This window comes from Sprattus sprattus (assembly GCF_963457725.1).
Source record: "Sprattus sprattus genome assembly, chromosome: 15".
NCBI lineage: Eukaryota > Metazoa > Chordata > Actinopteri > Clupeiformes > Clupeidae > Sprattus > Sprattus sprattus.
In genome coordinates, this window is record NC_137913.1 from 31,273,346 (window position 1) to 31,299,697 (window position 26,352).

Below are 26,352 nucleotides of genomic sequence, written 5' to 3' on the forward strand. Positions count from 1 at the left end.
CTCTAATTAGCTGATAAACAGCAGTTCAGCAATGAAACAGGATGGCATAGTCAGTTTTACAGAATATGATAAACTAGGATCTGCTTGTTTTGTGGATACCAACACTACATTCACAAGGTCACTACATATGGATAATTACAAAGTTGTTACATCTCAGTGGTCATTACTTCAGCAGTTATTCATTACATCAGATTAAAGATTGTCCTTCAACACCGGACAAGTCATAGATGACTTAATCTGAACAATCGTAACACATTAAAAAAGTGATCAATAATAAAGCATTTATCCAAAAGTGTTTTTCATACTGGAGAAATTATAACAGTGGAGCAGATGGAACCATTTAAATACCCAAAGATTATTTTGTCCTCATTAGATCTCTAGCAGTGTCTTCTGTGCTGGCTAAGACTGCAGTGCCACAGACACACATGTACCAGAATGGACTACAATGAAACTGCAGTTGGGCGGAACTCCTTCTTGGTTTTTAGTCTCTGATTATTATTCAAAAGTGTTTGGCTGATCCAATGCTCCAATGATGTTTTCAGTTGGAATTAAAGATTAGTGATATGCTACAAAACCAGAGACAGGGCAGGTTAGCTGGACTGAAAGATAAACTGACCATGCGCTAAACTACCCTGAGGGAGAATTATCTCTGCTCCAAGCCAAACTCTCGCCCAGTGCAGGGCTCAGTCTCGCTGTGCTGCAAATCCAGCCCTGTCAGACCCTCTCAGTGTCAAGTTCTTCCTCTGCCCAGCGGACTCTTTCTTCATCCGGACCTGTCTGTTTGGAACTCTGGCCCTCTGTACAGCGCAGAGACCAGTGGCGGTTAGGAGTCGATTTTGACGAAGACCTTGTCGCGGGAGAAGATCTTGATGGCTTCCTCGAGCTCAGAGAGTCGCCGGTCCAGCTCCGTGCGTCTGGAGCGAACGCCAAGGCCGTCAGCCCTCACTGGGAGAGACAGCAGCTCACTCACCAGTGCCCTGTGAGCTGGAGGAAGAACACAAACAGAGACAGAGTGTGAACATGCGGCACCAAGATGTATGTCAGTCAGTCTCTGGTGAAGTCTTTGTGTACTGTGTATTTACAGTTTGAAGTGGGTAGTAGTATTGGGAGCAACTTATCAGTATTGGTGAGAGAAAGAAAGACGGAAAGAGCACCAGGATGGGAGAAAAGTGAGGAAACAGAGGGACATTTGTTGTTCAGTGACTACACTATACTACTTATTCTACTGTGAATGTTCTATTCTGCATTACTCATCAGTTCAACACAACTTTGTCCCCTCAGCTTTTCAAGGACTATAAAACAAGGAGTGATGGCTATCTGAGTGTGTGAGTGTGAAACTCCTTGAAAGAGTGTGTGTGTGTGTGTGTGCATCTGTATGTGTGTACATATGTGTGACGTAAACAGGAGGAGCGTGCTGTTAATGTCAGCACAAGCATTGCATAAGGGCATGACACTTGGAAATTGAGTGAGAGAGTGTGTTTGCATCACATCTAGTTCTCTGTCTTTGTCTCTGTCCCCATCTGTGTGTTTGCGTGTGTATGGATCCTCTCTCTCCTCCACATGTACTGTATGTATGTGTGTGTCTTGAAGCCGTACTCTCTTTAAGTGACAGGAGAGTCTCCTGCCGGTCCTTCTCTGGCATCTGCGTGTGTCCGGCTGGGATAGAGGGATCAGGAGTGTTTTTCTTCCTCTCATATTCCTCCTTCTTCCACTGCTCCTTCCTCTCTACCAAACTTAAGAAAGAGAGGAGAGAGATAGACAGAGAACAAGACAGAGAGGGAGGGAGAGAGAGAGAAAGTAAAACATTATGTGATTGCAGGAAAGTAAAAGCAATCGAGCAAGCAAGATGAAAGTAAGATGCATCTAACCCAGTGTGTATTGTAGTCTTGTGTCTATTTGATTGGCTATTTACAGTTTTCTATACTGCAGATGGAGTAACTTGGGAGTGTTAATGAATTAATGAATAAATTGGTATGCTTCTGCATGCTTAACATACAGTACATTCTACAGATAGCATAGTGTTGCCATATGTTGTGGTGCACTGAGAGTATACTATGTGTTGTGCATGTAGTGTGTGATTAGAGAGCATGTTGTGGTGCATTGAGAGTATACTATGTGTTGTGCATGTAGTGTGTGATTAGAGAGCATGTTGTGGTGCATTGAGAGTATACTATGTGTTGTGCATGTAGTGTGTGATTAGAGAGCATGTTGTGGTGCATTGAGAGTATACTATGTGTTGTGCATGTAGTGTGTGATTAGGGGGTATGGGACTCACTACTGTGGCACCCTTCCCTTCTCTGCGCTGGGCGGGGTCCCGAGATTCGTGAGAGACTGAGAACGTCTGAGGGCCGTCTTCCCTGCTGTGCGCACATTGTGGCACACAAAGTCCACCATGCGGCCCCTAACCTGCAGCTGCAGCTGCAATGGCACAGGTCACACTCTCAGGCAAAACACAAACTTGAGCATATTCAAGCCATGGTGAGCACATGTGAGGGACAAAACATCAGAAATATCAAGTTACTATGGCATACTACAGCCAATTGCCCTCATAACAGAACGTTCTTATTTAATGTTTCAGCTACCACTTAGAGACACCAGACATAATTATGGACAGACTATGGAAAGACTTTTGTTGCAATAAAAGAGAATTAAATGTGCAATGTGTTTCTGTGTCTGAATTTTCTTGAATCGGCAGTGCGTCTGTGGAAGTGTTTGAATGTGTATGATATACGTATGTCTGTGAGGTCAAGGTTATGTGTTTAGAGGTACAGTGTGTGTTTTTGCATTTATGAATGCTTGTGCTTGTAACTTGTAGCTGTGTGTCTGTGTGTATGTTTGCTGGTTTGAACGATAAGGAGTCATATCAGACAATCGTTTATAGTTTGACTCTGTTCTGTTCAGTTGATGTGTGCATAATGTTTATGTGTGTCTGTTTGATGCGACGAGTGTGTATGCATTATGAAACCATAGGCCCCTGGGCCTGGACATGTCAAAAGCCACCTACCATTCACCCGCGTTCGCAAAACATTGTGCTTGCAAGACATAACTTAAATGTAATGACATTTGTTTTTCACAGCACAATAACTAAATTGGATTTACAGGACCTACATCACACACAGGTACACTAAATCAACCAAATACACCTCTTTCAACCACAAATATGAGATACATAACAGCCACTTCGCGCAGAGGCTCTGGCTTAGCGGCCCCGTGAGCTCATGGGCCCCTGGGCCTGGGCTATTCGGTAATCCGTGAATATGGATAGCTTGCACCCTCACCCACCTCTGAGCTGGAGAGGGAGGTGGCTGAGGGAGAGGAGGGCATAGCAGAGGATGAAGAGGAAGGTCGTTTCTGTAGCCGACCTGCTGACGCACTGGCAGAATGAGCTCTCAGGAAGTTCTGACACTCAGGCTTCATGGGGGGACTGTTCTCCTACACACAGACAGAAAGAGCGAGAGGGATGAAGACAGAGAGAGAGGAAAGAAAAGAGGCAGAATCAAAATCAGAAAGCCCAAGTAAACCTGATCACCAATTCCTACATCCCGGGGATTCAAGCCCAAATGGATGCTACCAGAAGTCAGTTTTATGACACAGGCAGGCTCAATCTCTCTTGACTGTGCTGCAACCACAATAATCTACTGGATAGATCCCTGAGCTCAGTGACTGACTGACTGATTGGCAGACTAATTGATTATGTTGATTGATTGACTGCAGCGCAGGGTTCCCTTACCTGGAGCTGGGTCATGACTCTGGGTTGGACGTCCCGGTATTTGGGGGCGGTCCAGAGAGCCTTGACGGGGAGGGGGCGTGAGCACTCCTTCTGCGCCTCCTGCTCGCGACATTTCCTCTGGATCTCTCTGAGCCGTCGCACATTCTCCTTACCGAAGTCACGCACTGCAGACTCTAGACAGGAAGTGAGAAACGGTCCACAACAAAAGAGGACAGAGGGTTTAGTGTCTACAGACTGGAACCAAAAATGTGTACTTTTCCCTCTCTTATGCTCCTGAAGTAAGATTGTTAATAAGCTAAATGAATGTACGGCTCGGTCCAAGCCACTTTGATTGTTTCCCATTTACAGAGCCAGGACTGTGCAGAAACACTGGAGTTTTTCTTTTTTTTTGAAGCGCACACACTGCACAGCAAAATCGGTAGTGTTAATTTGAGTTAAAATGTTCGCTGTTAACTAATCAGAGTTAACAAGTGTTGATTTTAGAGTTATTGTAACACTTACAGTGCTGAAAAAGCTCTGTAGCTGGGGTTATTTCAAGGAGTCAATACCCATCACTTATTTGGAGTTGATTTCTATATCCGGTTTTTACGCGCTCTCGTGCATGAAGAGGCTGCTAGAAGTTTGGTGTCGAGATCAATCGTGGAGGTTGTTAAGGTAAGAACCATACATTATAATTTAAATTTGTTTTAATTTAAATCATAATTACGCCTAAATATTATCATTTTTAATAACGGTATTTATCTAAAGCACGCAACATTTTGCCAATGTGGAAGCTTAGATTACTAATAAATTGTGTGGTAGCCTAAACGCCAGGATTCTTTAGCCTAAGTAAAGCTGACCATCTTCCACAGGTTTTTACAGAGACAATAAATGTACATATAATAAGTGCTTAACAGTGATTTTAATGTAATAAAAGAAATGCGAGCCATTTTATTCCTTTTGAATGAAGAGGGGCGGGGGTACTCGCAGACGTTAGAATTTGAATTTGTCATAACGTTAGTAGCTGGCAGCTTGTGGTAAGGTGAGCTCGACAGGGAAATGCACTTTGCTCACTTTCATAGTTGTAAAGGGGAGAGAGAACGTTCTTGTCAGGAATATTCTGTTAAAAAGGTAAGAATCTAATTTAAAGACAGTTCAAGTCAAGTTTTGTTGTCGAAGTAGTTACCCTTAACTCTGCTTCAAACGCATGTAAGGATAACGCAGTATAGGGATTGATTGCTTGCTAATGGTAAGGGAAGCAGTAATTAGCATGAACAGAGGGAAGACTTTCCCCTTTGCTTTGGCTTCAGCGAAATAGGCTACTATTCAGTGTTTCACACTTAACGAAATATATCAGTGGAGGGAGGGTCGTCGATGCCGCCGATATTTTATATGATGCAACATCTAGCCTACCATGCTATATGAAAAAACGACTAGCTATCGACAGCAATATGTCATAGACAGAGCTGTGCATATGTTAGAACTGCCGGTTTCAAATGTAAGAAATTCACTTATCAATGTAGGCTACTAATGATGTTTTGTTATATAAAGTAGGAAGCGTGTTAAGCGCACACTGTTGGATGCAACAAACTTCCATTGCCACTTAAACCATGGGTAATACATTTATGGTAATATAGTTTTTCACCCCCTTTCCCTACTTTCGCCACCAGGTGCAATTTTAGGACATGCTGCCGAACGTGAAATACCTCCATTTAAAGAAGTACATCAAATTGCACGCCAGCTTCACTTATTTGGAATTCATAAGTGAAGGTAAGACATCCTAAGAGGCTTAACAAGATATGTTGCCCATGTATCAGCTCCTCATATCACAAGACTGGATGTAGCTCATATGTTAAAAAACTAGGCTATACCTGTGACACAGTTTATTGTAGACTATTGTGTCTCATATAAAAATAAATAAATAAAAACTTCTATTATTGATCAATCTAGGTAAGCTCTGTATCACTGTTGCGGCTGACTTGTTTAATTTAGTCTACCATTAACACAAAGAAGTGCAGAGTTACTAATCCAAGATGCAGTACCATAATATTGCCCCAAATAAATGTAGGCCTAAAATAATAATTAAAAAAGATAAAAGCAAAGTTATAGCTTCAGCTTCAGTTATAGCTTCAGGGTGCTGTTGGGAGCTATAAGAAGGACAGCATTTGGTGTAACGTAGACTAAATGTAACACTTGTGTATGATTAACAGGTCAATCAAGACTTCCTGCTGCTGTTTTGTGTTGAAACAGCTCATTCAAGCCAAAATTCATCAAAGAGGCCAACCAGCTGACTCCGTCAACTGACCTGTGTCATTTGCTAAAAGCTGCAGAGAATGATGACAATGGTACGCTTCGCTGCATGTTTTTTTGACAATACTAATCTTTATTTTAACTTTTTCATTTTATAAATTGTCTGATACATTCCACCCCAAACAGATTGTGATAGTGACATGGCTTCTGTACTGCTACTGCTTCATCTTTTGCCACCTTCAGCTGGACGGAAGAGGAGGACCAAAATAAGTCCAAGGGATGCAGAAGACAAAACGGTGCACTTTCACAAGGTAAATCCTGTAAGTTCCCTCACTTTTTAATGTCCTACAAGACACTTTTTAGCTCTGAACTTTCATTTTTTTCCTCTCCATGTGGAGTATGTTTTTGACAAGACTAAGTACAGGCCTATTGTTCAGGAGTCCAGTAAGGAACATGATTTAAAACTAAAGGGGTCATTTATACTTGGCTTACTTAACAGTGTATGTTTTTTTTTTGTATCTTATTTGTTTTTAGTCATACAGCTGCATCGATGAACACCTGCAAGAAAGATCTGGCGAACCATACATCCTTGCTGTTGGCCAAACCCAAAGCAGAATTGACACCTTCTACATCGCAGTGGACAAACAACTCATCCCCTGCCAAGCCACAAGCTCACTGGGTGCTTCTGATTAACTTTTCAAATCCCACTACGTTATTTGTAGTAAAAGCAATAGCAAGGTCTAGTTCTGATTTCCTTCTGGCCCAATGTCACCAAAAATTAAAGGAATGTTTCTTATTAGACAAAGAGTCTGAATGGAGTTGAGGCCTATACTATTGCCAGTACTGTCCAAGTTCACCCTTGTTGGACGATTTTTGCGCTCTGAGTAGCCATAATCAAAAGCATAGATCCATGTTTTGGTCAATAGTGTCACCTTATAGTTAACAAGCTTTTTGTTGAAAAGTTCAGTGAGCATTTCCATGCCTATCAAGTCTTTGAAACCGATGAAAACGATGTTATTAGAGCAGATTCTATTGAAATTTACAAGCCCTTTGACTTACAAAGTTCTTATGGCAATAACAATGGACTTTACATTATGCCATTATTTTATTTGTTAAAGTACAATGTTTTGATGGTGCTTGGAATGTATTAAAATTATAATGTGAATGTAATGTCATCATCTTTCTGTATTTTTTTTTCACTGATAGTAACACAATTGCACTTCAATGTGGTAAAGGTATAAGACAGTAAATACAGATTAGAATTTAAAAACTCATAGAGCACTCTAAAGTGTCATACAATAACATTGTAAATGTTATAAAGTAACACTAAGTGAAAAAGAGTTAACACAATTGAGTGTGAAAATAAACACTTAAAAGTGTTATGAAAAAAAAAAGTGTTAAAGTGTTAAAAAAGTGTTAACACTCCCAGTGAAAATAGTTAACTTTATCCAGTGTAATAGTGAACACTTAAAAGTGTACTCAACAACACCACAAGTGTTATGAAATAACACTCCCAGTGAAAAGAGTTAACACAGTACAGTGTAGAAATTAACACTTAGCGTGTTAGATTTTTAACACCACAATGTAGTTAAAATATTAACACTTTGCAAAGTGTTGATTTAACTCTGAATCAGTGAGGATTATATAAACACTGGAAAAGTGTTGAATGTAACACTATGGGAGTTGAATTAACACTGGCGATTTTGCTGTGTGGACAGACAGCTAGAGGAACATGAGGATCATTTTTCGGAACTGGACGAAATGTTTAATGGATTATACTCAAATGGAAATAAATGGAAATGTGGAACAAATCTGATTAAAAATACTTCGAGCATCTACTCCTAGTGGAACTACATGGATTTTTACAGTAAAATGTCACAGCCCTGCTTTTGAGGACTGTCCATAAGCCAGTGGAAACTATGGCATCACAATTGGGTGTTCAATTGGGTCACAGAGATCAGATCTGTGTAATCCCAAGCTGATCAAACGTAGCTAGTGTCAATTGAAGGTAATCCTCAAACCTGGCCACAAACTCTCACACCTCAATTCAATCCTCTGGTAGACACTTACAACACAACACAATTACATTTGAGGCAAGAAATATACTTTTAGAAGGTATTCAAAACCTATCTAGTCGTCACAGTTGTAAACAAGGGGAGCAGTTAGGAAAGATGAGTATGTGCTATTTTGCATTTCAAATAAACATGAAGTGAGAAGGGCAGGATACAGTTAGGATTCAAAGTGTTTTATGGCTGCGTTTTCCTTACTGTGTTTAGGCTGGGGAGTCAGGGAGATGCCCTCTAGATGGAGGAGGGACCCTACAACACCTCTCTGTCCCCGCTCCAGGATGTGTGTGGCGTTGGGATTGATGCGGGGTGGCCGTGTGGTTCGGGCGCTGTAGGAGCCTGGGTACAGTGTAGGGTCTGGGAACAGTGGGCCAGACAGCAGGGGCGAGGCTCCGGGCACTGAGTTCCCTTCCAGGCGACCACGGGCTTTTCAAATCACCACACAAGGGACCACAGAGATTTAAGAGGCACCACAGATATGAAAACTTCATCAGGCAATTTTTATTTGAATTTTGCTATGTCCTTTTCCAATTTAGCTGACCATTTCATTATTTTCAATTAAATGTCACATCTGTTTTCATTTTCATCAATGTTCTACATTACCAAATAACATTTGTTTAATCATCCAATATCTGACAAGTTCTTACCTGAAGACGGTCGCTTGTAGTACTCGGGGAAGAGTGTGGGGTCCGGAGGGATGGGTCCCGATATCAAAGAAGGACCTTCGCACATGGCAGAGCTGCAACACACATACTGGACATGACTCTCTACGACCCAAGACGAGTCAGTGATGTTTTTATACACACCTATAATCCTGACCAACCGACCAGCTGATCAAACGTGTATAATCTTCTTGGTTGTTTTTTCAGACATCAGACGGTTGGGAATCGGTTTGACATAGTTTGTGTGTTTCATCGAGGGAAATAAATACAGTGAACAGCGAGTTGACAACAATGATAATTTAATTGGATTGAAGTTGTGAATATTTTTTGGCTAGCTTTCCCAATGCGTTAGCGAAACGAACAAGGTATCGCTAATGTCGCTTTCCATGTGATATAAATTAGCCCTCTACTTTTACATAGAAAATCCAAATAACTTCTATTGTCGGATAATGCATTCACATGTCATATTATAATCGATATGCGCTAAAAAAAAAAAAAAAACAACCTTACCTTTCACAGTTACTGTGTGCGATTATCTTCGACAAATTTAAACTGTTGCTGGTTATCACGCACAATGATGACGCAACACAACAGTCTGGACCCAAACATTTTACCATGGCAACCACTTAAAGAGCCAGGCCCTGCCGCAAGTGCCTCGGTGGTCCGTTAATCATGCAAATGTGAAGATGTCGTAGGCCTACTCCAACTCGCGTAATTTGCTATGATGGGGTAACCCGCAGAAACACACCGATTGTAGTATGTATTCACATTCAAAAGATACATTTTGTTCAATGCATTTGCCTTTAAATGACAGAGGGCTCCATGGGGCCTGATAAATGCAGGGAAGACCCTAAAGGCTGCAAGTGTTCATCCAAAATAAGCATACTCACTGTAGAGATACGTTACAATTTAAGGAGATTGTATCTGTTGTTGTGGTGTGTGTGTGTGTGTGTGTGTGTGTGTGGTCAGGAATTTAGCTATAGCCAAATGTGACTATGCCTACCAATGGTTAAGCTGTTCTGCTTTGGTTGGCTTAGCATATGAGAGCAAAAGTGGCAAGACTTTATATTTTCATATAGGCTATAAGGGCCATTCTACCGAATTTGTGTAATATGCAGTCCCTCAACAATAAAAATATTTACAAAACAATTAGGTATTTAGGCATTGATATTTACTAAGAAAATGTTATGGTCTATATAAACCCAATGCATTAATTGAGATAGTGATAAGCTAATATACAAAATCATAATTTATTATGGAAGTTTATTAGACTCTTTATTCAAATGGCAATGCATTTGTCAAATGGCAATTCAATATGCAAAGTGACAATGCAATCCGCAATTCAAATGGCAAACCAGTTGTCAAATGGCAATTCAATGTGCAAATGACAATGCAATCCGCAATTCAGTTTGTATTATTTTGAATACAAATTTGAATGAACGCGTATTGCATTGCATTTCATATTGACACGTTTTTTTCAACTCTTTATTCAAATGAAAATGCATTTGTCAAATGGCAATTCAATGCGCAAAGTGACAATGCAATCCGCAATTCAAATGGAAAAGCAGTTGTCAAATGGCAATTCAATATGCAAATGACAATGCAATCCGCAATCCAGTTTGTATTATTTTGAATAACAATTTGAATGAGCGCTTATTGCATTGCATTTCATATTGACACGGTCTTTTCGACTCTTTATTCAAATGGTAATTCAATGTAGTAGCTAAACAGCACCCCCAGTGTATTGCATTAGCATTTACTTGTCATCACGCTCTTTCTGTTGCAAAATTCAAATGAAAATGCAATCTGTCAGTTGCCCCATCAAGTAACCCTTAAGGCGACTGCTTGCTACAGCGTTGGGGGTTAACGGTTGCGCAAAATTTACTCGGTGCAGTTCATGCTCCCAAAGGTTGCGCGTGTTGTCATGAGCCTGCCATTTGCCTGGCAGATAGAAAGCTGTTTCCCTAACAGAAAGTCTGAAGCTTGAAGTTCTTTTCAAACCTTTGCTTGGGTAGCACTGTTAAACTGAGCAGACATGCAGACTACATTTGAGTAATCTCATCACGTAACATTCGTTTTCTAAAAACAATCACATAGTATTGCATGTTTTACTGTGGTAGAACATACGTTAGCTTAATGCTAACGTATATGGAAAATCCTATAGACACCGCGCTAGGTATTAGCATCAAGTAATTCACGTTAATGTTTTTGTATGAGCCTGACATTTGCTCTGCAGATAGATAACAGGTTCCCTAACAGAAAGTCTGAAGCTTGAAGTTATTTTCAAACCTTTACTTGGGAAGCACTGTAAAACTGAGTAGACATGCAGAATATTTTAGTAACCTCATTTCGTATCATTCGTTGATAGAATGCAGGCTGCGAGGCTCGCGTAAGGGCTTACGTAAAAAATGACGCAAGTCTAGAAAAAGGGGCCGACGCACGCAAGACGTAAGAAGTCTGATTTAAGGCTGATTCATGCTTCATTACGTAAGCGTAAGCGCAAGCGCAAGAGGCCGTGCAAGCCCCTTGCGCGACCCTTGCGCGACTTCTTACGTCTTGCGTGCGTCGGCCCCTTTTTCTAGACTTGCGTCATTTTTTGCGTAAGCCCTTACGCGAGCCTCGCAGCCTGCATTCTATCAACGAATGATACGAGATGAGGTTACTAAAATATTCTGCATGTCTACTCAGTTTTACAGTGCTTCCCAAGTAAAGGTTTGAAAAGAACTTCAAGCTTCAGACTTTCTGTTAGGGAACCTGTTATCTATCTGCAGAGCAAATGTCAGGCTCATACAAAAACATTAAAGGCGGCTGCTTGGTTCAGCGTTGGGGGTTAACGGTTGCGCAAAATTTACTCGGTGCAGTTCATGCTCCCAAAGGTTGCGCGTGTTGTCATGAGCCTGCCATTTGCTTGGCAGATAGAAAGCTGTTTCCATAACAGAAAGTCTGAAGCTTGAAGTTCTTTTCAAACCTTTGCTTGGGTAGCACTGTTAAACTGAGAAGACATGCAGACTACACTTGAGTAATCTCATCACGTAACATTCGTTTTCTAAAAACAATCACATAGTATTGCATGTTTTACTGTGGTAGAAAATACGTTAGCTTAATGCTAACGTATATGGAAAATCCTATAGACACCGCGCTAGGTATTAGCATCAAGTAATTCACGTTAATGTTTTTGTATGAGCCTGACATTTGCTCTGCAGATAGATAACAGGTTCCCTAACAGAAAGTCTGAAGCTTGAAGTTATTTTCAAACCTTTACTTGGGAAGCACTGTAAAACTGAGTAGACATGCAGAATATTTTAGTAACCTCATCTGGTATCATTCGTTGATAGAATGCAGGCTGCGAGGCTCGCGTAAGGGCTTACGTAAAAAATGACGCAAGTCTAGAAAAAGGGGCCGACGCACGCAAGACGTAAGAAGTCGCGCAAGGGGCTTGCGCGGCCTCTTGCGCTTGCGCTTACGCTTACGTAAGGAAGCATGAATCAGCCTTTAAGGCAGCTGCATGCTACAGCGTTGGGGGTTAACGGTTGCGCAAAATTTACTCGGTGCAGTTCATGCTCCCAAAGGTTGCGCGTGTTGTCATGAGCCTGCCATTTGCCTGGCAGATAGAAAGCTGTTTCCCTAACAGAAAGTCTGAAGCTTGAAGTTCTTTTCAAACCTTTGCTTGGGTAGCACTGTTAAACTGAGAAGACATGCAGACTACACTTGAGTAATCTCATCACGTAACATTCGTTTTCTAAAAACAATCACATAGTATTGCATGTTTTACTGTGGTAGAAAATACGTTAGCTTAATGCTAACGTATATGGAAAATCCTATAGACACCGCGCTAGGTATTAGCATCAAGTAATTCACGTTAATGTTTTTGTATGAGCCTGACATTTGCTCTGCAGATAGATAACAGGTTCCCTAACAGAAAGTCTGAAGCTTGAAGTTATTTTCAAACCTTTACTTGGGAAGCACTGTAAAACTGAGTAGACATGCAGAATATTTTAGTAACCTCATCTGGTATCATTCGTTGATAGAATGCAGGCTGCGAGGCTCGCGTAAGGGCTTACGTAAAAAATGACGCAAGTCTAGAAAAAGGGGCCGACGCACGCAAGACGTAAGAAGTCGCGCAAGGGGCTTGCGCGGCCTCTTGCGCTTGCGCTTACGCTTACGTAAGGAAGCATGAATCAGCCTTTAAGGCAGCTGCATGCTACAGCGTTGGGGGTTAACGGTTGCGCAAAATTTACTCGGTGCAGTTCATGCTCCCAAAGGTTGCGCGTGTTGTCATGAGCCTGCCATTTGCCTGGCAGATAGAAAGCTGTTTCCCTAACAGAAAGTCTGAAGCTTGAAGTTCTTTTCAAACCTTTGCTTGGGTAGCACTGTTAAACTGAGCAGACATGCATACTACATTTGAGTAATCTCATCTCGTAACATTCGTTTTCTAAAAACAATCACATAGTATTGCATGTTTTACTGTGGTAGAAAATACGTTAGCTTAATGCTAACGTATATGGAAAATCCTATAGACACCGCGCTAGGTATTAGCATCAAGTAATTCACGTTAATGTTTTTGTATGAGCCTGACATTTGCTCTGCAGATAGATAACAGGTTCCCTAACAGAAAGTCTGAAGCTTGAAGTTATTTTCAAACCTTTACTTGGGAAGCACTGTAAAACTGAGTAGACATGCAGAATATTTTAGTAACCTCATCTCGTATCATTCGTTGATAGAATGCAGGCTGCGAGGCTCGCGTGAAGGCCGAATTATGCTCTGTTTTAGACGTAACGCGTAAGCACGTAAGATACATAACCCCCCCTTGCGGGGTAAAATATCCCCCCTTACGTGCTTAAGTGCGTCGCCCAAAATTCCTGACTATGCGACTAAAACACTACGGCCCTACACAGCTCGCAAAGGCTGTGATTGGCCGGCTACCACAACCTTTCACAGAGTCTCACGTTTCCGGGTTAATAGCATACTACAGCCTTTTTTAGACCCAGACATTTTTTTAAATCATGAATACCCTGCAGACCGTCTCACAAGCCTTTTCTTATGGATTAGGAACAAACATAACAGAAGAGGTCCAAAGACATGAACTCCTGTACAAATCCTCTTTAAACACTTATAGAATGCTTAAATTACCGCGAATTTATGGAGAGAATATCCCATTCTCACCCGCGATTGTTTGGAGAGAATGTGGTCATTCACGAACAAATAGGTACTTTCATATTCATTTTCCGCCACTTGTCAGTCATGGTGATATCTTTCATTGAGTTCATATTGACGTGAATCATCAATTGCACCAGCGAGATTGATAGAATGGGCCCGGTCTGCTCATATACAAAAGTTAACAGTAACCTGCCGTTACCTTAGAGAATATCCCATTCTCACCCGCGATTGTTAGGAGAAAATGTGCTAATTCACGAACAAATACTTTCATATTCATTTTCCACCACTTGTGAGTCATGGTGGTATCATTCATTGAGTTCATATTGACGTGAATCAATCAATTGCACCCGCGATTTTGATAGAATGAGCCCGGTCTGCTCATATACAAAAGTTAACATTAACGTGGGCTTAACTGATGGCCAGCACCATTGTAGTTACAAGCATTGACAACATGATGAGATTCTCTCACCGTTTACCACCTCATCTTAAATAATGTAACTCATAAACACATCGTTTTAAAGCCTGTCGCAGTCATTAAAAGATGTCAATAAACGAACTTTTGCGTCATGTCTTTTTCGCCACTGGTACTGAATTGCCAACATTTGTATTTTGTGTAACACATGTATTCATAACATCAAGCCTTTCGCCCACTACACTTTCATGCTCCGGTAAGTTTTTTTCCTTTGTCCTGCTGCAATAAATAGGCTTACTTAACTCAAAATAAATCTACAGTTCTGGCGTCAATTTGCTTTGCAACACGCAACACAAGCCTTGCAACACGCTCTGCGTCTAAAACGAACCTTAAATCAAAACTTGTCTAAAACAAGTTCCTTGTGTAAATTACGTGCTTAGGCGTTACGTCTAAAACAGAGCATAATTCGGCCTTAAGGCGGCTGCATGCTACAGCGTTGGGGGTTAACGGTTGCACAAAATTTACTCGGTGCAGTTCATGCTCCCAAAGGTTGCGCGTGTTGTCATGAGCCTGCCATTTGCCTGGCAGATACAAAGCTGTTTCCCTAACAGAAAGTCTGAAGCTTGAAGTTCTTTTCAAACCTTTGCTTGGGTAGCACTGTTAAACTGAGCAGACATGCATACTACATTTGAGTAATCTCATCACGTAACATTCGTTTTCTAAAAACAATCACATAGTATTGCATGTTTAACTGTGGTAGAAAATACGTTAGCTTAATGCTAACGTATATGGAAAATCCTATAGACACCGCGCTAGGTATTAGCATCAAGTAATTCACGTTAATGTTTTTGTATGAGCCTGACATTTGCTCTGCAGATAGATAACAGGTTCCCTAACAGAAAGTCTGAAGCTTGAAGTTCTTTTCAAACCTTTACTTGGGAAGCACTGTAAAACTGAGTAGACATGCAGAATATTTTAGTAACCTCATCTCGTATCATTCGTTGATAGAATGCAGGCTGCGAGGCTCGCGTAAGGGCTTACGTAAAAAATGACGCAAGTCTAGAAAAAGGGGCCGACGCACGCAAGACGTAAGAAGTCGCGCAAGGGTCGCGCAAGGGGCTTGCGCGGCCTCTTGCGCTTGCGCTTACGCTTACGTAAGGAAGCATGAATCAGCCTTAAGGAAGCATGAATCAGCCTTTAAGGGCTTACGTAAAAAATGACGCAAGTCTAGAAAAAGGTGCCGACGCACGCAAGACGCTTGCGCTTACGCTTACGTAAGGAAGCATGAATCAGCCTTCAGCCTTTATCTGCCAAGCAAATGGCAGGCTCATGACAACACGCGCAACCTTTGGGAGCATGAACTGCACTGAGTAAATTTTGCGCAACAATTAACCCCAACGCTGAAGCAAGCAGCCGCCTTTAGACTGCAGGGGGACAAAGCCCATATGGAGATAAGCAATGACCCTTGAATCTCATAGAAACACACGGGCCTAACATTGATCAGAACCGACGATAGGCTATGTCCTATTGCTCTCTGATAAATTGTGTGCTTATGATAATTGCACATGTGTAGCCTATCTGTCAAGCACGTCGTAATTATTAAACAGTGAAAACAGTGAGGTTCATAGCTAACAGGTTTAATATGCATATTATGTCATTTTACCTTGTGTTTTTGTTTTATTTTTGTCTTTGATTTTTTTATGGTCCAATTTTCGTAGTCACAATGTAATCACGAAAGGTGTTCTAACCCACATGTTTTTACATTAGTCATAAATGTGCGACATGGATAAATGCAATATGGCTTAACAGATTTAAAGACAGCTGTAGCATTCCCTTCAATAACACAATCACGTCAACTCCCGTCGCGAAGTGAAAGGAAAGGGAGAGGATTGCGCATGCTCAGTGCGTTGCCCCCTCGATAGTTTCTCCTTCACAGTGCCCTATTGCGCGAGACAGGATAGACTGAAGCGCTGCAAAGCACAGTTCAACACCGCTGCAAGAGAATAACGGTAGGAACATACATAGTAACATTTAAACATGCTTATTTATTTCTGTTGACAAAGTTTAACGTCTCGATTCAGCTAAATACATTGGCGCAAGTGTTGTCTAGGGAATTTCATTAGATGCATAAGCGTAAATTGGAAAGGCGTTCGATATGGAGGGATCCGGAGGGTAACACGGTGTTCTTTAGGCCGTTGACAAGCCCTCTGCGCCAGCGGTTTTACTCAAAACCATCATTTTATCCTTAGCACATCAGGCATGATGTCCTGGCGTGGAAATATATATAAAAAAAGTGGGTGCACAAATAACAATGCATAATAACACGAAATGCAGGTCTATATATGGACTTCTGTGTTTACACAAATTATGCCTGAGCTTTAAAAACGTTTGCAATGTGTCATATTAATTATTTTGGTGTTCTTAGGGCTTGTCATGGAAACAAAGGTTTTTGTCGGCCGGACGTCAGATGGTCGCCGAAGCTCATTGTTGAAAATCACGCTATGATTTTAGCTATTTGCGGTCTTTCTGTTGTAGCCTACTGCAACACTGTAGTTCTGACAGCCACATCACTGCCAGTTGAAAGTTCAGTGTTATGTTTTGGAAACCGATATGTTGATCTAATAGGCCTACCACCGATTTAATAATTTCCCATGACTGCTATTGCGTGAAAGTGTGCTGTCGCGCTGTGCGCTATCACAAGACACCCGTCTCAGTTAGACTTCACTGTTCTATGTAAAGGTTGCTGAAGGTTAACAAACCGTTTCTTGCCCTTTAGGGTTTGTACAGTTATGGTGTGCGTTGGTCCTTGAAATATTCCAGGTTATGTGTAGCTCTCCGAGAACAGGGCTGGTCAGTAGGGGTGTCTCATTGTCAGTCTCGTTTGACCATTACAAGGAAGCAATCATTGATGCGTGTACATAACTGTAGTAACCAACTATGTACGTCATAGGCTATATCATTGAGTGGTAGGGCGGGATATTTGAACACTTTACTGATATCCAAGATGGGCAGATTTTACGAACGTGTGTTCCGTTGCAGAGACAGCGTAAACTGACCGTTGTGCCGTCGTTCTCTATAATGAGGCCACGTAGCTCAACAAAGCTAGGTTAACATATGAGAGAATTTGCATTTCCATTTTGCGGGATCGAGTTGTCACGGGCGGTTTTAAAACTTCCAAGTGATCTGTGGAATTGTGTTGACATAAATGTAGCTTGACATTACCAACATGGCTCCTATCAAGGTATCAATTATTTCCATACATGGGTTGATGGCAAGGTGGCATGTGTGACCATGGGGCCAGGAGGCTGGTCCCAGATACCCAGTAGCCTATCTACTATATAGGCTGTAGTGTGAGCTGTGGACATAAGTACAGAGACCTCAGCCATGTGCAGTAGCTATGAACCTCACTGAGTTAAACAACACTCTGGTTCTTGACCTTATCTCACTCCTATAGGCTACATACCTTTGACACATTCTCTCTCTCTCTCTCTCTCTCTCTCTCTCTCTCTCTCTCTCTCTCTTACACACACACACACACACACACACCTTATTCATAATATCCTTGCTACCTCTGACACACCCCTCCCCACCCATCAGCACAGCAATGCCAGCCTAGTGTGGCCCAACCCTTGATGTGCCATTACATGATAAGCAATTGAGGAATATTTTGTGGTTTGCTGTGGCTGAGAACCCCCCCCCCCCTTTCACTTTCTCTCACTGCTTTCCTCTGTATTGCTGAAAATTGCTGAAAGTGTTTAGAGTCAGGCCAGATATTTTAAACCCCATGACAAAGAGAATATACTAAAACACCCACCTCCACACACACACACAGACACACACACACAGAGACATTCTGCTCTGCAGTGTTACATGTCATGCCCTTTGAACGCTTGGCAAATCTTAGGGTGTAAATATCACACATGGACCAAAAGTGTGAGCTTGCACTGTGCTTCAGGTTTCAACAGAGAGAGAGAGAGACAGAAAGAGAGAGCACTATAGGATATCCTTGTTTTCATGAACACAGTTGTTTTCTTCAAGTCAGGTCATCTGTGATATATAGCGGCTCTGTGGCAATCACTGATTCTGGGTGCTGAGCTTGTTTGTGTGTGTGTGGTGTGTGTGTGTGTGTGTGTGTGTGTGTGTGTGTGTATGGGGGAAGGGAGGCACGTCCCATGAGGTTTAAGGTTGGGAGGGGCTGGTGCATGTGTGTATAGGTTTGTGTTTGTGTGGAAATCTCTGAATGTGTGTTTGAGTGTGTGTGTGTGTTGGATAGCCAAGGGTTGTTCAGAATCTGTTGAAGCACACATTTCATAACCTGCGCTGTCACATGGGACAGCGGTGTCGGGTTAGCCCAGGCTAATTATAGAGCGTGTGTCTATGGTGCGTTGGACCGTGGCGTGTGTGTGAGTGCATGAGTGAATGATGTGTGTGTATGCTGTCTCAGCAGTCTGCCCGTTTGAGGGTGGCACAGCATAATGCCAGCACGGTCACTCTCAGCTGTCACTCCAGTAGTGGAGGCACAGCCTGCTGGCGGGTTACACATCTGTGTGTGTGTGTGTGTGTGACTGTGGGTGAGTCCGTGTGAGTGTACTTTTGTAAGTGAGTTTTTATGTGTGTGTGTGTGTGTGTGTGTGTGTGTGTGTGTGTGTGTATGTGACTGTGGGTGAGTCTGTGTGAGTGTTTTTTTGTAAGTGAGTTGTTATGTGTGTGTGTATGTGTGTGTTTATGAGTGAGTATGAGTCTGCGTGTGAATGTGAGTGTGTGTGTGTGTGTGTGTGTCAGAGCGTATGTGTTAGCGGACATCCTAATGGAAAATGTAACATGCAGGTTATTTTGGGTCATCTGTAGAATCTGTCAGCTCTGGCTGGCTCCCCTCCTCAGGTCTTGTCACTGTCCTGACAAAACCCCCCTGACTGTCCTGAACGACCTTACAGACACATAGCTGTGCTGCATCAGATCAGATGGCCAGCACTGACGCAGTCACACACTCCCCTGGAGCAGCCATTCAGCAGACTGTGTCTTAACTTCAGGGATCACTCCGGGAGTAGCTAATATATAGACTATGGTGAAATGTTGCAGAAAACATACCCTCTTTTGGTACACATATATTTTCTCTTTCTCACACATACATACACACACACACACACACACACACACACACACACACACACACACACACACACACACACACACACACACACACACACACACACATACACACAGAAGTTCAATTAATCCAAATTGACTCAACCAACCTCTGCCAAAAGCCCCACCCAACATTGAAGGATCTCTTAAGACACATGTACAGATTGCATTTCCTTGCTCTCTCTCTCTCTCTCTCTCTCTCTCTCTCTCTCTCTCTCTCTCTCTCTGTCCGCATGCACACACACTTTCTCTCTCTCTCTCTCACACACTCACACACACACACACACACACACACACAAACACACATACACACACACACACACACACACACACACACAATACCATGCTGTGAGTCCCTCTTGCAACCTCTTCCCCCTCCTCTCCAAGAGCGATGTCTGACGCAACAAAGAAGGTGGAACCTGAGGTGAAGGACAGCCCCAAACCCTGCCCCCATCACCCGCCCAAGAGAGTGGGTAGGTCATGGAGGGGGGGGGGGGGGGGGGGTGATGTTGTCAGGGGACCACCAAGGAGAGAGAGAGGAAGAGAGAGAGAGTGTCTGTGACAAAAGGAACAAGAACAAAAGAGGGATAGACAGAGTGCGAGATTTGTTTATTCATTTTAACCAGCACTTTATTTGATCAGAAAATGTAAGGGTTGTAGAGTGAAAGTGATAGAGTAAGGGGGGGAGAGTGGTAGAGTAAGGGAAAGAGAGTGATAGAGTAAGGGAGAGAGTGATAGAGTAAGGGGGAGAGAGTGATAGAGTAAGGGAAAGAGAGTGATAGAGTAAGGGAGAGAGTGATAGAGTAAGGGAGAGAGTGATAGAGTAAGGGAGAGAGTGATAGAGTAAGGGAGAGAGTGATAGAGTAAGGGAGAGAGTGATAGAGTAAGGGCCAGAGACAGGACAGGCAGAGGACAGGCAGGAGGTCCCCAGGGGAACGGGCCACATGCTTTAGGGGCCACGGGACACTGAAATATGAGTCCCCCCAGGGAACATGTGTTGCACAGGAAACGGAGCGAGTGTCAGAGGGGGAGGGTTAGGGTTAGTGATCTATAGATGGAGGAGGCTGAGAGGGAGAGAGTGATAGAGTGAAAGAGAGAGAGGACAAGGCCGTGAGAGAGTTTTCCATAGAGCGATCCAGGCATATGACGAGGTCTCCTGGTCCCTGACGACATCATACAGATAAACCCCCCAGTGTCTGTGTGTGCTGTGAGATGAGTCCTCACTTGTGTGTATGATTGCATTAGCTGCTTAGAAAGTTCGGCAGCAGAATGTGGTAGTGCTGCAGGCAGCTGTGGAGCATGCTTGCACGCGCACGCGCACGCGCACACGCACGCGCACGCACACACACACACACACACACTCACACACACGCGTGCACATGTGCACGCACACTTATCCCAAGAGTCTGATATGTTGCCAGGTACCTACTGCTTTGTGTGCCAGAGGCTAGTGTGGCTTACACCCCCACGGGGGCTCTGAATCTGCTGTGACATCAGGCCTCTTTAAAGGGATGGCTACCGGTTTGGACCTCACCTTTAAGAAAGGAGACGCTTTGCGCTGAATACACATGGTTTTCTCTCCCGCCTCTGTCCTCTCTTTATCATTATTTCTCTTTTTCTCTCCTCTCCCTTTATTCCTCTCTCTTGCACTCCGTTTATTCCTCTTTCTTTCTCTGACTCCTGATATGATTTGTAGATATTGCCCATGGTTGTGCAGAGCTGTGCTTCTACCCTGGCCAAGTGACAATGAAATGTCCTACTGCTTGGCTGAGGTTTGCTGTGTGTTTGTGTGTGTGGTTGCGCTTGTGTGTGTGCGTGTGTGTGTGTTTGTGTGTGTGTGTGGTTGCAAAAGCAAACTGATGGATGTAAAAACGTTTGTCTTTGTCTCTTTTCCAACAGTCAAAATGGCCGTCCCTCCTTCTTACTCTGACCTGGGGAAAGCTGCCAAGGACATCTTCGGCAAAGGCTACGGTGTGTATTGTGTATGCTTACACAGGCACTCTCACACCACACAAACACACACACTTACACCACACAAACACACACACAACTCTCATGGGATGACATATGTTGACAGATGGTGTTCTTTGTTGTGCTAATGTACACTCACAAAAGTGCATCAGTGTGTGTGTGTGTGTTTGTGTGTGTGTGTGTGTGTGTGTGTGTGTGTGTGTGTGTGTATTAGATCTTCCGTGACACAGCATGTCTTTTCTGACTGCAGTTCCCAAGAGTCTTTCCTCCATTGAAACAAGAAACACCACGCACACACACACACACACACACACACACACTAGCCAATAAACCAGTGACCTCTGTGACCTTTAGCTTCGAATGCAGAGCTAGCAGGCGTCTGGAAATGTAAAACAGGAGGGTAGCTTTGTTAACCTCTCTGGCCAGAAATGCAAGTCAAATGTCTCTGATCTGCATTCCTTGTGACATGCTGACATGTGTTATCATCACTGTCTCTCCTTTAGGTTATGGAACGGTGAAACTGGACCTGAAGACCAAGGCACAGAGTGGAGTAGTGAGTACCCCTTTCACTTTATCTCTCTCTCTCTCTCCCTCTTTCCCTCTCTATCCTTCTCTCTCTCTCTCTCCCCGTTTCCCTCTCTCTATCTCTCTCCTCTTCTCTCTCTCCTTCTCCCTCTCTCTCTCTCTCCCTCTTTCCCTCTCTCGATCTCTCTCCTCTTCTCTCCATCTTTTTTTCTCTCCCTCTTTCCCTCTATCTCTCCCCTCCTCCTCTCTTTCTCATTCCATTTTCTAGTACATTTATTTGAGAATAGAAAAGTAGAATGATAGGAAGAGATTGTATGACACCCAGATGGACACGAACTCTCGATGGGATCCGGGCCACTGCACCCTTCCCTAAGGACGTATAACACTCCTGATGTGTGCAAACACCATGTCCTGCTTTGGGGGGGAAATTAGCTAACTTTACTTAGCCGACTATAAATGATGCCAGGAAGTGGCCTATTGGCCTGTAAATGTTTACTTAAAGTGGTGTTACAGCAGGGTTTGCCTAGCAGCTGATGAGAGGGTCAAAGTGACAGGAGAGAATTGGCTCGGTGAAACAGACCACAGTCCTCCAGAGACTCAGCTGCGGTTAGCCAAGCCACTGGGCTGAGCTTAACCGCTGTTGTTTACACAGTGAACACTGTGAGCAGTTCACTGGGCAACAATTACAATCAGGCCCAGAGGCCCTGCGTGGAGCTGCTGAACAGGGCTCTAATATTCTGAGCCTGACAGAGTAGGTGTCCATCAGTAGCTTAGAAAATGTGTGTGGGTGTGTGTATACGTGCGTACATGCGTGCTGTGTGTGTGTGTGGATGTATGAGGGGCTACTAGCTCTGTAATAGGCAGTGTGTTTTTCATGTGTTTCAGAGTGATCTGTCTGCCAGACCTTTTGTGCGTTGTTGTCTGTCTCTCTGTGTTTGTGTGTGTGTGTGTGTGTGTGTGTGTGTTTGTGTGTGTGTGTGTGTGTGTGTGTGTGTGTGTGTGTGTGTGTCTGTGTGTGTGTTCCTACTCAGTGGAGTCAAGCCAGATCAGGCTGTCAAGAGGCCTGTGTCTGGTGCAGACAATGTGTGTGTGTGTTTGTGTAGGCATTTGTGCTGCATGCCTGACTCTTATGCTAAATTGCTTCAGCTAGAAAGAGTAGCAAAGAATAAATACAATTCTATTTATGTGTTACTGAAACCTTCTCATCTCAACTCCTTTCTGAAATGAAGTGCTTATGTGTTTGTGTGTTTGGGTATCTCTGTCCAATAAATCGTCCCCTAACTGTGTATTATCTTTCTCTGTCTTTTTTCTGCCTCCTATTTGGACCTCATTGTCAGATGGTAAGGGTGTATTTGCTTAAATGCCTATATGTGTGTGTGATGTGAGTGTTTGCTAATGAGAGTGTTTGTGGGACCACTGTAGAATAATGTGTGTGTGTGTGTGTGTGTGTGTAAATGTATGAATATCTGTGCGTGTGGTTGTGTGTTTTTTGCGCTTGTGTTCAAACTTCCCTCCTCCAGGCTTGCTGCAGTATTCCCGCAGTCCTGCCTTATGGTATTGTGTGTTAATGTTGCGTAAGCAAGCTTGTGTGGATGTTCCAGCGGTGTTAATGCTAACAGCTACCGCGTCCCCTGTACAGTGTAAGCGCCACACCAGATCGTGTTTGCCGCTAGTCTGACCCAGAGAAGCACCAGACCCCCACTCTACACTCCTCTCCTCTCCTCTCTTTTCCTCTTCTTTTATAACGCTCTTCCCTGCCCTCTCTCCCCCAGTCCTCTTCTCCAGACAGCATCCAGCACTTTCACAGTACTTAATGGCCAATGAAGCATACCACTGCTTATAAAATGGCTGCTCTCCACTTTTGCCCTCTTTTCTGTCTATCCTTCTGCCTTTCTCTCTCTCTATCTCTCTCTCTCTCTCTCTCTCTCTCTGTGTGTGTGTCTCTCTGACTAATAGGAGTTCTCCACTGGTGGGTCTAGTGCTGTGGACACAGGGAAGGCTTCTGGGAGTCTGGAGACCAAGTACAAGGTGCCAGAGTTGGGTCTGACCTTCAACCAGAAGTGGAACACAGACAACACCTTGACCAACGAGGTGTCCATGGAGGACCAGGTGAGAACCACACGTTTGCTAACCAAACCTAACAGATGATGATTGTGATGATGGTGATGATGGTGATGATTGTGATGATGATGATTGTGATGATGGTGCTGATGATTATGATGATGATGGTGATGATTGTGATGATGATGATTGTGATGATGGTGATGATGATTGTGATTGTGATGATTGTGATGATGATGATTGTGATGATGGTGCTGATGATTGTGATGATGATGATTGTGATGAAGTTGGTGATTGTGATGAAGTTGGTGATTGTGATGGTGATTGTGATTATGATGATGATGAGGGTGATGATGCTGATGATAATGCTGATGATGGTGATGATGATGACGACTGTGACAGTGATTGTTAAATGATAATATTGGTGATGATTGTATTGACAGTTGCTGTGACAATACAAAAACATGCCTACTTGTGATGATAACAGCAATATTGGTTTTGCTGATTGATTGGTGATGGTTATGATGATTAAATTAATTGTGATAATCGTGATATTTGAAGTAACTGTAATTCTGACCTACTGATTGTGAAAATAACGACTGAGTAACTGGATGGTGATGATAATGCTGTGTCTGTGATGACTGTGACTGGCTTAGTTATGTTATGTTAGTAAATGTTAGTGTGTTAGAATGCAGTGATTGTGATGATGGTGATAATTGTAATAATAATTGAGATTATTATCATTTGCAGCTGGCCAAAGGACTGAAGTTGGCATTGGATACTTCCTTTGTCCCCAACACCGGGTAAGCATAGCCAAGCTCTTCTTACACACAGAAACACACAGACACGTGCACGAACACACACTACACTCACATACTCACACACACACACACACAAACCATCTTTACCTTCCTCCGTCACTGTCTCTTAGTAAATGTACAGGAAGATGTTAAGACCTGCTGGGCATTGCTGCCTGTCGCACCTCCTCCGGTGCCCATGTGTCAGCTGCAGGGTCATCAGCCAGAAACCACCATTCACCAACGTTTCACTCCTTTAATTCTGGAACGTCTCCTGGTGGCGGAGCAGTGACAGGGACGTCACCCTGTCACCCCCTGCAGCTGGTAGTTGTTCTCCCCTCGTCTGTTGTCTGGGGTTAGGTGTTCTTCCCCCAACACCTATCCTTCCTCCTCAGCCAGAGCCAAAAGCTCCCTTTCTCAGCCTCCTCTGCCAGGTCCTTTGTTGCCTTCCTTAGCCTCCCTCCGGTCACTCCTGCATCCCTCAAGAGGCGTGTGGTTGACAAACCCAAGAACCCTCGGCATCCGACCTCCACTGGGTAGATGGTAGCCTTCCAGCCAGCCTTCCAGCCAGCCTCCCGGCATTCAGCAGCCAGCTCTGAGTACTTGGCCTTCTTGCGTCCAAAGGCGGCCTCAATCCCCTCCTCCAGTGGTACTGTGAGCTCGATGAGGTGCACAGATCTGGCCTTTGTTGACCACACAACTATGTCTGGCCGGAGAGATATGGTGGTGATCTCCGTGGGGAATCGGAGCTGCCTGTCAAGGTCAACCCTCATGTTCCACTCCTGGTCGGGAGAGAAGGGCCTTGATATTCCTCTAGACCTGGTGTTTCTCCTTACCCCTCCTTCTGAGATAAAGCTGGTGTGGTCCTCTGCTGGTGGTGGTTCGTTGTTGCCCTGTCGACACACCTCCAGCACTTCGGCTAGCTTTCTCAGGACCTGGTCATGGCGCCATCTGTAGCGCCCGTGTGAAAGCGCGATCTTGCAGTCTGCTAGGATGTGCTGGAGGCTTGCGTTGGGGGCATTGCAGAGTGAGCAGCATTCTTCTTTCCCAAACCACTGGCGGAGGTTCCGAGGACAGGGAAGCGTGTCATAGGTTGAGCGGATGAGGAAGCTGAGTCTTGCCTGTGGAATCTTCCACACGTCTGACCAACTGATGTTCCGATTTGCAACACCCTCCCAGGTTGTCCAGCTTCCTTGTCGACCCTGCAACACCGCCTTGATCTTGTAGCGATCCTCCTCCATCCTCGTCACCTCTGACACCACCATCTCCTTCCTCTCCCTACGGTTGGCCTTGGACCAGAAGCGTGGCGCCTCTCCCCATCCTAGCCCTGCTCTTCCTGCCTGGACTCTGCCCATGATCTCCCTATGTTGCAGCCGACCGACGGCTATGTCAACCTCAGTTTGGGCATCCCACTTGCGGCCGGTTGGAATCTTGGCTTTTGCATTCCTTACCGACTGGTCTGTGGACTCCCGTAGTTCGAGAACCAGCCTGGTCTTCTCCTGCATGTAGCCCAAACTTATGGACTGCAGTGGCAGCTGCAGTTTGTTCCTCCCAAAGAGACCTGTTTCAGATAGGCACCGTGGCAGCCCCAACCACT

At 43.7% G+C, this 26,352-nt stretch overlaps 2 protein-coding genes and 1 pseudogene across 3 annotated transcripts in view; 2 read left to right on the forward strand and 1 right to left on the reverse strand.

The window, feature by feature from the left end:
- Positions 1–19,782, reverse strand: enkd1 (enkurin domain containing 1). The gene is made up of 8 exons (XM_080852211.1): positions 17,016–19,782; positions 8,673–8,764; positions 8,227–8,451; positions 3,731–3,903; positions 3,283–3,432; positions 2,276–2,418; positions 1,597–1,733; positions 1–984 (listed from the first exon to the last, which is right to left on the reverse strand). Exons 2-8 carry the CDS (start codon positions 8,755–8,757, stop codon positions 824–826), a joined length of 1,074 nt encoding a protein of 357 aa, XP_080708337.1. The 5' UTR covers positions 8,758–8,764; positions 17,016–19,782; the 3' UTR covers positions 1–823.
- The window catches only part of LOC308376383 (tripartite motif-containing protein 16-like), a 270,456-nt pseudogene that overhangs the window by 228,901 nt on the left and 15,203 nt on the right, over positions 1–26,352 (forward strand). The window lies entirely within an intron of this gene.
- Positions 16,138–26,352, forward strand: part of vdac3 (voltage-dependent anion channel 3) — a 17,449-nt gene continuing 7,234 nt past the window's right edge. The window contains exons 1-6 of the mRNA XM_080852212.1: positions 16,138–16,265; positions 19,789–19,874; positions 21,301–21,372; positions 21,876–21,925; positions 23,854–24,006; positions 24,709–24,761. Coding sequence (XP_080708338.1) covers positions 19,793–19,874; positions 21,301–21,372; positions 21,876–21,925; positions 23,854–24,006; positions 24,709–24,761 — 410 coding nt within the window. The 5' untranslated portion in view covers positions 16,138–16,265; positions 19,789–19,792. The remainder of the gene's footprint in view (positions 16,266–19,788; positions 19,875–21,300; positions 21,373–21,875; positions 21,926–23,853; positions 24,007–24,708; positions 24,762–26,352) is intronic.